Source organism: Sinocyclocheilus grahami, unplaced genomic scaffold, assembly GCF_001515645.1.
Source record: "Sinocyclocheilus grahami isolate Dianchi unplaced genomic scaffold, SAMN03320097.WGS_v1.1 scaffold687.1, whole genome shotgun sequence".
Lineage (NCBI taxonomy): Eukaryota > Metazoa > Chordata > Actinopteri > Cypriniformes > Cyprinidae > Sinocyclocheilus > Sinocyclocheilus grahami.
This window is the reverse complement of record NW_015505866.1, coordinates 67,408-78,852: the sequence shown is the minus strand read 5'-3', so window position 1 is coordinate 78,852 and position 11,445 is coordinate 67,408. Positions and strand designations below refer to the sequence as shown.

The 11,445-nt window shown below is 37.5% G+C and overlaps 2 protein-coding genes across 3 annotated transcripts in view; both read right to left on the bottom strand.

The window, feature by feature from the left end:
* The window catches only part of fkbp1ab (FKBP prolyl isomerase 1Ab), a 5,414-nt gene extending 3,125 nt beyond the window's left edge, over positions 1-2,289 (bottom strand). The window contains exons 1-2 of one of the 2 annotated variants that reach the window (XM_016243317.1): positions 2,177-2,289; positions 820-867 (exon numbers count right to left, since the gene is read on the bottom strand). In XM_016243317.1, the coding sequence (XP_016098803.1) occupies positions 820-867; positions 2,177-2,213 (85 nt within the window). In that variant the 5' untranslated portion in view covers positions 2,214-2,289. Of the gene's footprint in view, positions 1-819; positions 868-996; positions 1,070-2,176 lie in introns of those variants that run through there. The other variant, XM_016243316.1, reaches the window with a different exon arrangement.
* A 1,807-nt stretch (positions 2,290-4,096) lies between these two features.
* LOC107559462 (sodium-dependent lysophosphatidylcholine symporter 1-like) overlaps positions 4,097-11,445 on the bottom strand; it is an 8,414-nt gene continuing 1,065 nt past the window's right edge. Inside the window, exons 3-13 of the mRNA XM_016243295.1 lie at positions 10,740-10,813; positions 10,359-10,515; positions 9,079-9,303; positions 8,892-8,982; positions 7,540-7,661; positions 7,243-7,326; positions 6,843-6,926; positions 6,523-6,635; positions 5,594-5,737; positions 5,179-5,355; positions 4,097-4,816 (exon numbers count right to left, since the gene is read on the bottom strand). Of these exons, the coding sequence (XP_016098781.1) occupies positions 4,774-4,816; positions 5,179-5,355; positions 5,594-5,737; positions 6,523-6,635; positions 6,843-6,926; positions 7,243-7,326; positions 7,540-7,661; positions 8,892-8,982; positions 9,079-9,303; positions 10,359-10,515; positions 10,740-10,813 (1,314 nt within the window). The 3' untranslated portion in view covers positions 4,097-4,773. The remainder of the gene's footprint in view (positions 4,817-5,178; positions 5,356-5,593; positions 5,738-6,522; positions 6,636-6,842; positions 6,927-7,242; positions 7,327-7,539; positions 7,662-8,891; positions 8,983-9,078; positions 9,304-10,358; positions 10,516-10,739; positions 10,814-11,445) is intronic.

The following is an 11,445-nucleotide window of genomic DNA, read 5'->3' as shown; positions in this document are numbered from 1 at the left end:
AATCACAGTGAAATAATAAAAAAGTTTTAAATTTTGGGGGATGTTGGGGGGGTGGGGGGGGGGGGGATAATTCATCAAATATAATAAAGAAATTAAAAAACAAAAAAAAGATGCAGAAAAATGCAAAGAAAGAAAGGGTCATGAGAATGTAATGCAAATTTAACAATGACAGAAATGTGGGCTCTTTTGGCACAATGATATAATTGATATTATATCAATGCTGCATAAAGTAGGCTACAAGCAGCGTATGCAAGATGGCAGGCAGTTTGTCCACTTTAATTCAACTGTGTGATAAACTTTCCAAAATTCGATCAAGTTACCTATTTAATCATCAAATAATCTACTTGACAGAATAGGGTTACTTGGTTATAGTTGAACGATTAAAAGGCAATCCCCACATCCCAGGGGTCCACTCACTCCAGACAGTGATAATCCGTCTATCCGACGCCGCCAATCCCTGTCCAACAAAGACTGAATCACACGAGCGTCTATCAAATCTGTTCAGTCTCAGCTGTCAGAAGAGGATCATGTCTGCGGACAAACGCCCGTGCGTGCAAACAATACACAACTAATAATGCATAATAGCTTTGTCTCCCTTTGTATATTTGACTGTATCTTTACAGCACTGCCACTCTTCAGATATATGCCATTTTTAAAACTCAACGTCGGATTGCACGTCTGTTTGGAAAGATGTATTAACCTTTTTCCCTAAATTAAGTCCGTTTTATAAATTCCCCATATACAAAAATCCATATACGGCCACAAAAACACAACACAAGTAGCCTACACCACCAAAAGGAAATCTGAAATTCAACTCACCAACATAATGCACCACACATGTCTGTCCTTTTTTGGGGAAAGTCCTCCCTGTAAAAGCAGCGCGAGGAGAAACGGGGAGCAGGAGACAAGAGCAATAATATAATGCTGTTAAACGCACGCAGCTTGACAAATAAGACTCTACTTTACATAATAGAAGCTGCATTAAGGTGCTTTTACCATCTCCGTGGGTTATGGTCTCGATCTCTACTCCCATGTTTCTGAAGAGCCCTCCCGCACAGTCTCGCTCGCAGCAGTTTGCAGGCAGAGGAGCGATGCTGTCGGGTCACGTGACCGCAGCGAGAACACTGGGAGAGGGTCCAATAGCAGCGCGCTCACTTAACATAGCATAAATCCTGCTGATGACTAGTGTGACCCGTCCCCTTTGTTACGCCCGGTAAGTGAAAAATACTATTAGCCTATTGTTTTAAAAAGCAAATAACGTTTTTAAATACTATTTTTTAAGTACAAAAAAAAGTTGGATGAATCCCCCGGCCTCCAGCTCATTGTGAAGTACCTGTTACATAACATGCTCTCAACACTCATTTCATCTGTAGTGTTGTAATGTGGGTGACTGGAGTCGCACATATCCACCTCCCAAGCCTCCTCCATGAACTAGAGAACTGCGCGGGACGAAAAGTTCAGTCCCACACCCGCAGATTTGTTATCTTGTCCCACTCCCACCCGCGACATTCATGTTTTGTCCGGTTTTGTCCCGCTAGCTCCTGCAAAAGCCCGCATAAAAGTAGCATATATAGATTTTTTCAGTACATCCATGAAATTTACATGAAATAGTAAGTTCTGTAACATCCCAGCATAAACGCACCCGATAAAACATTTGTTATTTAGGCATCAACATCAACAAACCACTGTTATTTTCATCAGGGGGGGTATTCCAGAAAGCAGGTTATGTGACATTGGGTTAGTAAGCGGATAAACTCAGCTTTCGGTTCCAAAAACGGAGGTAACTCTCAGGGTATGTAAGCAGCCATAGCAACTATATCCTAATACCCTAATACAGGTCTGTACCATGCACATGTCAAGTCACCCAACACGTTATTAATCGGACTATCGGCCACAAGGGGGCGCCATGCGCAACACAAGACCATGCACATGCACATATTTACACGTTGCTGTTTATTTATACACTTTTACATCATTATCGTCATTACCATTGTGGAATAAAAGTGCTGTTACAAACACTCAGACTAGCTTGTTTTAAAATTGCTTCTAGTCTCTGAAACTATAGCTCCTTTTCTCTAAACTCTACACACAAAACATGCTAATATAATGCTGTTAAACGCACGCAGCTTGACAAATAAGACTCTACATAATAGAAGCTGCATTAAGGTGCTTTTACCATCTCCGTGGGTTATGGTCTCGATCTCTACTCCCATGTTTCTGAAGAGCCCTCCCGCACACAGTCTCGCTCGCAGCAGTTTGCAGGCAGAGGAGCGATGCTGTCGGGTCACGTGACCGCAGCGAGAACACTGGGAGAGGGTCCAATAGCAGCGCGCTCACTTAACATAGCATAAATCCTGCTGATGACTAGTGTGACCCGTCCCCTTTGTTACGCCCGGTAAGTGAAAAATACTATTAGCCTATTGTTTTAAAAAGCAAATAACGTTTTTAAATACTATTTTTTAAGTACAAAAAAAAGTTGGATGAATCCCCCGGCCTCCAGCTCATTGTGAAGTACCTGTTACATAACATGCTCTCAACGCTCATTTCATCTGTAGTGTTGTAATGTGGGTGACTGGAGTCGCACATATCCACCTCCCAAGCCTCCTCCATGAACTAGAGAACTGCGCGGGACGAAAAGTTCAGTCCCACACCCGCAGATTTGTTATCTTGTCCCACTCCCACCCGCGACATTCATGTTTTGTCCGGTTTTGTCCCGCTAGCTCCTGCAAAAGCCCGCATAAAAGTAGCATATATAGATTTTTTCAGTACATCCATGAAATTTACATGAAATAGTAAGTTCTGTAACATCCCAGCATAAACGCACCCGATAAAACATTTGTTATTTAGGCATCAACATCAACAAACCACTGTTATTTTCATCAGGGGGGGTATTCCAGAAAGCAGGTTATGTGACATTGGGTTAGTAAGCGGATAAACTCAGCTTTCGGTTCCAAAAACGGAGGTAACTCTCAGGGTATGTAAGCAGCCATAGCAACTATATCCTAATACCCTAATACAGGTCTGTACCATGCACATGTCAAGTCACCCAACACGTTATTAATCGGACTATCGGCCACAAGGGGGCGCCATGCGCAACACAAGACCATGCACATGCACATATTTACACGTTGCTGTTTATTTATACACTTTTACATCATTATCGTCATTACCATTGTGGAATAAAAGTGCTGTTACAAACACTCAGACTAGCTTGTTTTAAAATTGCTTCTAGTCTCTGAAACTATAGCTCCTTTTCTCTAAACTCTACACACAAAACATGCACACAACATGCAAAACATTACGCATCTCTTGCAAAATCAAACACTTCTTTCAAAACTATTGTAACTTTTATAAAAAAATATATATATATATTTTTGCATAGTAACTGTTCACACAAACATATAATGATATCGTACATGCCAAACTACACACCGATATGACAAATGTAAAACACTACTATCTTGTATCTTTTGATTGTTCAGTGTGCAGTGGAGGGCACAGGGGTTTGTCCTAGCACTCACATGTACATGTATGTACAAAAATACACTGTATATACAGTGTGGATGCACAATTGATGAGCCTTACAGTTCTTGAACTGAACTGAACTGAATCAACGCTGACTTGAGTTGTATGATGACACTTTACAGCAGAATTTTATTACTGCTGTATTGTATAAAGAATTATAGAAATAAAGATGACTTGTATGCATATTCGTATATGTACAAAGTACTGGAAACAGGAATGCAAGGGTGAAAAATTAATTTGTTGCTCAAATCATTGAGTTTTAATTTCTAAGTGATCAAATTAGGTATATTTTAGGGCTGTCAAATCGATTAATTGTGATTAATCGCATTCAAAATAAAAGTTTGTGTTTACACAATGTATGTGTGTACCGTGTATATTTATATGTATATATAAATACACACATATACATGTATATATTTAAGAAATATTTACATGCATATTCATATTTAGATATTATTTATATTATATATAAATATATATTACATATATATCTTACACACTCATGCATTATGTAATCACAAACTTTTATTTTGGATGTGATTAATCGCGATTAATCGGTTTAAAAGCCCTAGTAGATTTACATATTGTGTATCATGTATAAAAGTTTTCACACATGATCATTAGGTGTAAGTAATCAATAATTAAGTGTGGCATTTAAATAGCAGTTTTTTGCTAATTAAATACAAGAACAGATAATGTGCTTGCAGTTCTGCAGACTTGGTCTGAAGATTCACTATATGAGTGAATGCTTTCACTGAATGTGCCTCAAATAGCCTAAAACGTTTTAGTTAGCAATTTTAAAGAACTGTAATATGCAGAGACCGTTATCAGTAAACCATTTGCTGGTTTATTCACTGGTTGATATAAACACTTTTCACACAGCAACACTGGCTTAATATGGGTTTGAGGCAGGAGTATCTGTTTGTCTGTATATGGTGCGGAAATTGCACACTGCACATTTAAGTGCACTAATGTTTCTCAATTCTAGTCCTATGGGGCCCCATAGCACTGCACGTTTTGAATGTCTCTTTTATTCATCTAATTCAGCTCATTAGTATAGAGATCTCCCTGACCTGAAATGTGTGTGTATGATTAGTGAGACTCCTAAATGGGGTTGAGGTCCCCTGAAGCAAGACTGAAAAATATTCACAATGCACAATGAAACAGCCTTTACACTGAGATGAAAACAAAGCACGTTCATGATCAACAGTTCAGCAGTTACAAAAGTAGAGAAAGCCACTGATTACTTCATAGGCTCAGCTCTTCTTCTCCTTTCAAGCCGGTCTCTGTCCTATGTCAAGATAACACACAGTGATGGCACAGTTATTACAGCTATTGCAACTTGTCAAGCACCTTATGCAAAACTGGAATACAGTGTAAGAACATCAAGACATCACTGAACATAATATGCTTTAATTTCCACTGAAGTAAACGAAACTTGGTCTTCAGTGTATAAGAAGATGCTTCTGTGTTAAAGGAAGTTGTGGTGACTGACAAGAAAAAAAATGCTCTTTTTGATGTGAGCATTGCTTCTGTCCCATTTTCTTTTTTAAATTCTGTAGAAAGCATTAATGTCACATGACTGAGCTGAATAAACACCATAAGGTTGATCAGGACCTTCAGTCTTCTAAGTAAACAGACAGAAACACATACCCTGCTTTCCTTAATGCGTCCTGGATTTTCTGTCGTCGCTCTTCATTGATGGGATAGAAGCGAAAAATCACCATGCCAATGAGCAGCAGGCAGATTGGCACCGGAGCGAAGAGCATCTGCAGCGAATATATGACCTCTGGATTGTGTTTACAAGCACCAGACTTGTATCCTGCAAAGCTGAAGAGTTAGGGAAGGAGAACATCACATGAAGCTTTCACATGAATGAATCACAGAAGCTGTCGGTTTATGGGGATTCAAAAAAAAAGACGTGATGCACAGATGTTTGAAAATGAATGAATGCTGGCATGCACCAACATCCCTTCCACTGCCATTTATTCTCATTCAGTGCTGAATTGTTTTGGATTCAACACCTGTATTCCCAGCTATAAAAAATCTGATTGGAGGAAGCTCTTACTGTAGTACCAAAGTAGAGATTCCAACAGACATGCCTCCTCCAAATTTGTTGAAGAAAACGTAGCAGGAGTAGAACAATGGTTCTAGATCCTGGCATGATGGGTTCTTGACTTTGAAGTCATCCACTACATCTGGCAACATTGACCTAAAATAAATCAATAAACTGGTTATACAGTATGACGTTTCATATACAGTACATATTCAAATATATATATAGACTCACTGACCACTGTATTAGGCACACTTGTTCAACTGCTTATTAAAGCATATATCTAATCAGCTAATCACATGGCAGCAACTCAATGCATATAGGTATGTAGACATTGTCAATATGATCTGCTGAAGTTCAAACCAAGCATCAGAATGGGGAAGAAAGATGATTTAAGTGACTTTGAATGTGGCATTGGTTGTTGGTGCCAGACGGGCTGTTTTTTTAGATCAGTGCTTCCTTCTGTGGTGAAAGTTCCTTGTTGATGCCAGAGGTCAGGCGAAAATAATCAGACTGGTTCAAGCTGATAGAATGGCAACAGTAACTCAAATAACCACTTGTTACAACCAAGGTATGCAGAAGAACATCTCTGATACGCGCAACACGTCAAACCTTGAAGCAGAGTGACAGGCCACTCCTGTCAGCTAAGAACAGGAAACTGAGGCTACGACTTGCACAGGCTCACCAAAATTGGACAATAGAAATTTGAAAAAAAGGTTGCCTGGTCTGAGAGTCTCAGTTTCAGTTGCAATCAAATTTCAGTATGATGGCATTCTGAATCAACCAAACATTATAATGTTGAACATATACAACTAATTTCCAGCTGACCACCATCTGGGTTAGCATAACGTTTCAATAAAGAGGAAAACACTGGGTGGAATATGTGTTGGTGGAGCGAGGGCTTTAACAGTAAAAGAGACATTACATGAGAGTTAAATTACCAAGGGAGTAGATAGAGGGCTGCCAGACTTGTGCCAGATAGCATGGACATAATAATGAAGACGGGTAAATTATTTTTCACTACGGATATCACAATTAGAGCTGGGATATAAATCTGCAGAGAAGAGGAGAAAGAGGGATGAAAAAGTGGAAACTATTCCAGTTTAAAAAAATAAATAAAAAATATAAAAACTAATAGCATGCTGATGGGCTGTATTTAACATTAACTTCACAAACAAATATAAAGTAATTGTTATAGCATTCCTATTTCCTTTCTGTGCAGCCATGAATAGTCTAATTAGAAATAAAGAGTGGTGCTCACTGATAGGCCGATGAATATGGTGGTCTTCTTGCCTTTTTTGACCAGTAGTGTCTGCCACATTGGGATGGATATTGTAGCTGATGTCTGCATAAGAATAGATTACATGTCTGTAACTAACAATATAATTGTATGTAATTGAAAATTAAAGGTATAAATATTTTAAAAGTAAATTGTAACATAAATGTGAGACCATTCCAAAAAAAATATGTTGTGATTTAATATAATTATATAATTAAATGGATATAATAAAATATATAAATATTATTTATTATTTAATATACTGAAGGAACCTGGCTACATAAGTTTACACCTATGAAAGCTATTTTTACGGATCAGATCAGGGAGAAATAGCTCCTTGTAGTACTTCTTACGATACTCTTTGAAATAATGCATCCCTCACCAGTAATATAAGAACAAGATGCTGGAAATATGCTCCCATATTCGCTGCATGAGTACAGAAGAGGGCGAAATTCCCCTGAGCCATCTGAAACATAAATTCTTATCATTATGTAGCTGTCATACTTTATAAAATCCATATTTTTAAATTATTTAATTTAAATCCACTCTGTGACTATAATATCAAAACTATCATACACAACTGGGCATCTTTCTAGGCAATACAAACATGCTCTTTTGGTATTTTTATGTCTAACAACCATCAAAATACATTCATAATTTAAACAAAAAAATGTCATACCTGGAAGGCAAGTGAAGCAAATAGGAAGCCAAATACAAGCCACACATATGGAGTGTGTCTCACCACCATCTTCATTCCAGTTAGATAGGGGACATTTATGCGGTCCAGTTTACTCAGAGGGGCTAAAATGAGAAGTAGATATATTCAAATCATTATAATAGTCTTGAAGTCACTGCATTAAGTCGACTGGCCAAATACACTGCTTGGCCAAAAAAAAGTTGCACACTCTAATATTTTGTTGGACTGCATTTAGCTTTGATTACGGTGGTATTGTGTTTGACAACCTTGAAATGAACCATGAAATGTCACAAAGATTATTTCTATCAAGAGTTGCATTCATTTTTGGTAGAGATCTTGTATTGACAATGGGAGCACTCCCACTATCTGACCCTGAGGCAAACCAGTCTGTAAAGTCTCCCCAAATCCCAAAGACTTTTAATGGGGTTAAAGGGATAGTTCACCCAAAAATGTAAATGACCCCATTTACTCACCCTCAAGCCATCCTAGGTGTATATGACTTTCTTCTTTCAGACAAATACAATCGGAGTGATATTAAAAAATGTCCTGGCTCTTCCAAGCTTTATAACGGCAGTGAATGGAGGTTGAGATTTTTGAGCAAAATAAAGTGCATCCATCATAAAAAGTGCTCCTCACGGCTCCGGGGGGTTAATAAAGGCCTTCTGAAATGAATCGATGCATTTGTCTAAGAAAAACAGCTAGAGGAGCTAGAGATTACGGTTTATAAAGTTTTAAATATGGATATTTTTCTTACACAAACGCATCATTTCACTTTTGGAGGCCTTTATAAACCCCCCGGAGCCGTGTGGAGCACTTTTTATGATGTTTTTTTAAAAATAATTTTTAGGATGACTTGAGGGTGAGTAAATCATGGGGTAATTTTCATTTTTGGGTGAACTATCCCATTAAGGTCAGGACTCTGCAGTGGCCAATTCATACATGAAAATGATTCCTCATTCTCCCTGAACTGCTCTTTCACAGTTTGAGCCTGATAATCCTTAGCACTGGCATCCTGGAATATGGCCATGGGATACGTCTTCTATGATTTTTTTAAGAAATAAAAAGCTACACACTGCATCAGTTAGGGTTAAAAGAATTGTTGCCAAACATATAACATGTCAGAAACATGTTCATCACTGCAATAATAATGATGCAATCATAAACTCTTAAGTATTTGCTTATTTAAATCCAAACAGCAATTTTTTTTTTTGCCAGGCAGTGTATTTATGTATGTGTTTCAAACTTACTGATGCACAATTGGAGCTGAAAGAACATGTGGTATACAAAACAACAGATGTTACCATTTTAACTCATGTTAACTCATTTGGACCTACCCAACTGCTCCTTCACTCCAAGAAAAAGCACGAGGCAGCACAGAAAGTACAGCATTCCTAATACTAATGCTCCAGTCAAATAGGCTCTTCTCTGCAGAAATTAAAAGACAAATCAGGTAAAACTTTGCAACATCAATACTAAACTAATTCCACTATACGCATTAATAGGATGTTCTCTGTGCCTCACTGTATTTTGTAGAGTGTCAGATATGTCATCCAGTGAGTCTGTGTGGTTCCCAGAAGGCCCTTGCGTGCCATTCTGTAAACTGCAGACGTGTGTCCTCTTGGCATGGTGCACCCCCACTATCTGACCCTGAATGGCAGCTCCTGCCAGTGTAGCGAACACTTCCATGCCCATTCCTGTATCGTGAGAGAGAACAAAGTTCTTTTTTATACAGGAAATAGATTTCAGTTAAGGTTATGTCCTATATATCCAAGTTTCTGCTCTCTATTTCCACTATCTCTGGCTGATGTTTCTTCGCTGAGGAAGTGTATCATCATGGATAACAGAGACCTATTGTTCTCTCTGTTTGCAAAACCTTCAAATTTCCAAGCTTTTTAAACATTTTTCAAACCAATCAAACAAGATTTTGTCTAGCCAACATTCAAAGTTTTCTTTTTTCTTTGCTTTTCTTTATTTTTTATTTTTTCATTTTTGAATGTCTTTGAATATCAATTCATTTTTTAAAGTTATATGTTGGGCATTTTTTGGATAGGACAGTATACAGATCAGACTGGAAAGCATGGGGCGGAGAGAGGGTAACAGGATCAGCAAAATACCTTGGGCCCAATCAAACTCAGGTCACCAGAGGCAAAGCTGAAGTGTATGTTGGTAAGTTTTTGTTCATTGTGATTCTACTTTCTTATATTCAAATTCAAATAGCAATTCAAAGTTTTTCACAATTTACATTTTTTTTGAACAACCTAGTTTTTTAATTCTTCGTATGCCGTTGTCTGATTCGAACAAAACATGCTATGTACCATCTTAAGAAAAGCTGACAAAAAAATTATCAAAATAATTATTATATTAATATATTTAACCATTTAGCAGATATGGGATAATAATAACAAATTGGCCTATATCTTGTGAGTATATTTTCAGAAAACTTTGTTCACAAGGACAACAGGACATTCACACCAAATTTCACGAATTTCTGATACTAGGAGGGACTAACAACCATTTATATTAATGGAAACGATAGATGAAGGGTGCAATACTGGTGTTTGACACTAAGGTAATATAAATCCTTTTAATTGCAATCTTAAATCAGTGTGAATGGTTGGAAATTTTTCCTGATTTCTTTTCAGTTGTCCCTTTTGGAACTAGCATGTATTTTTGTAAGCTGTTTCATCAAACTATAACTTACAGTATAACTTCCATTTAAACATCCCCCTATGCAGGAAATGTCCTAAACAGCCAAACATCTTTTATTCTAAATCTGTAAAGCAGCAGTTAACACAGCGGACAGATAATGGTAATAGTGGGCTTACACTCATGAAGGTGTCAAACAGACAGCACCATGTGAAGTACCAGCCGAAACTGAAGGCAGAGGACATGGTGTCCTGTGGGGTATACCAGAGCATAACGTATGACAGGACCCCAAGTGGCATTGTGAACACAATCCTACATAAAGAGTGAAGTTGAGCACAGAGTAGATACGCGGCACATAATGTTGCAGATTCAGCATTTTTAAAAGAATCCATTTGAGTACAGTATGCTATCATTTATATCATTTATATGATTCATGGTAATATGAACATAAGCAGCCTCTGGTCAAACAGTGAAACATCTAAAAGAGAGTTGAGGAAGTGCTCCACACCCATTCTGACATTAACCAGTACACGCACCAAGGAATAAGTTTGCCAATTCTGGTCCGGCCACTCTTGCTCACGGCATATCCAATCAGAGGATCCGAAACATTCTATTTATTTGCCAATATGTTTAATTTTTGTTAATCTCTTTACATTTATTTGTGGATCATAATCTATTTATTTGGAATTATGCAACAATTCTATCTCCATAGGATGAACAACTATATGCAATAATGTGCTCTAGCATTTGTTTATAATACTGAAATAAGAGACCACTCCAATTTTTTTCTTATATCAGCATCTCTACATGTATGGCAGTTATTCCATGCTAGGCACACCTCATTCTGCTTAATAAAGTACTGATTAGGTAATCACCTCAACCAAATCTTATTTAGAGGAAAAATATAAAAACCACTGCTGTGGTCATTACTATCCTCTTGTGACCAGCTGGATGGCAAAAACAGTGCTAGTCGTTTCTCAAAAGTAAATGGAATCAAATAATAACTGAATAACAAATGAATGTTTTATGCCTTAAAAATGTAAATAGCCTACACAACACAGAATTTCTGAGTAAAAAAATCATAAGGCTATTTTTAAGAATAAATTAAACTTGTTTTTATGCTTTCAGATAATTACACATGCTAAAACAGAATTGGGTAACAATAAAACATAAGGTTGGAAAAAATAAACATTTCACAGGGCTTTAAACATGTAATTTGTGTTAAACTTTTAATAAATTGAT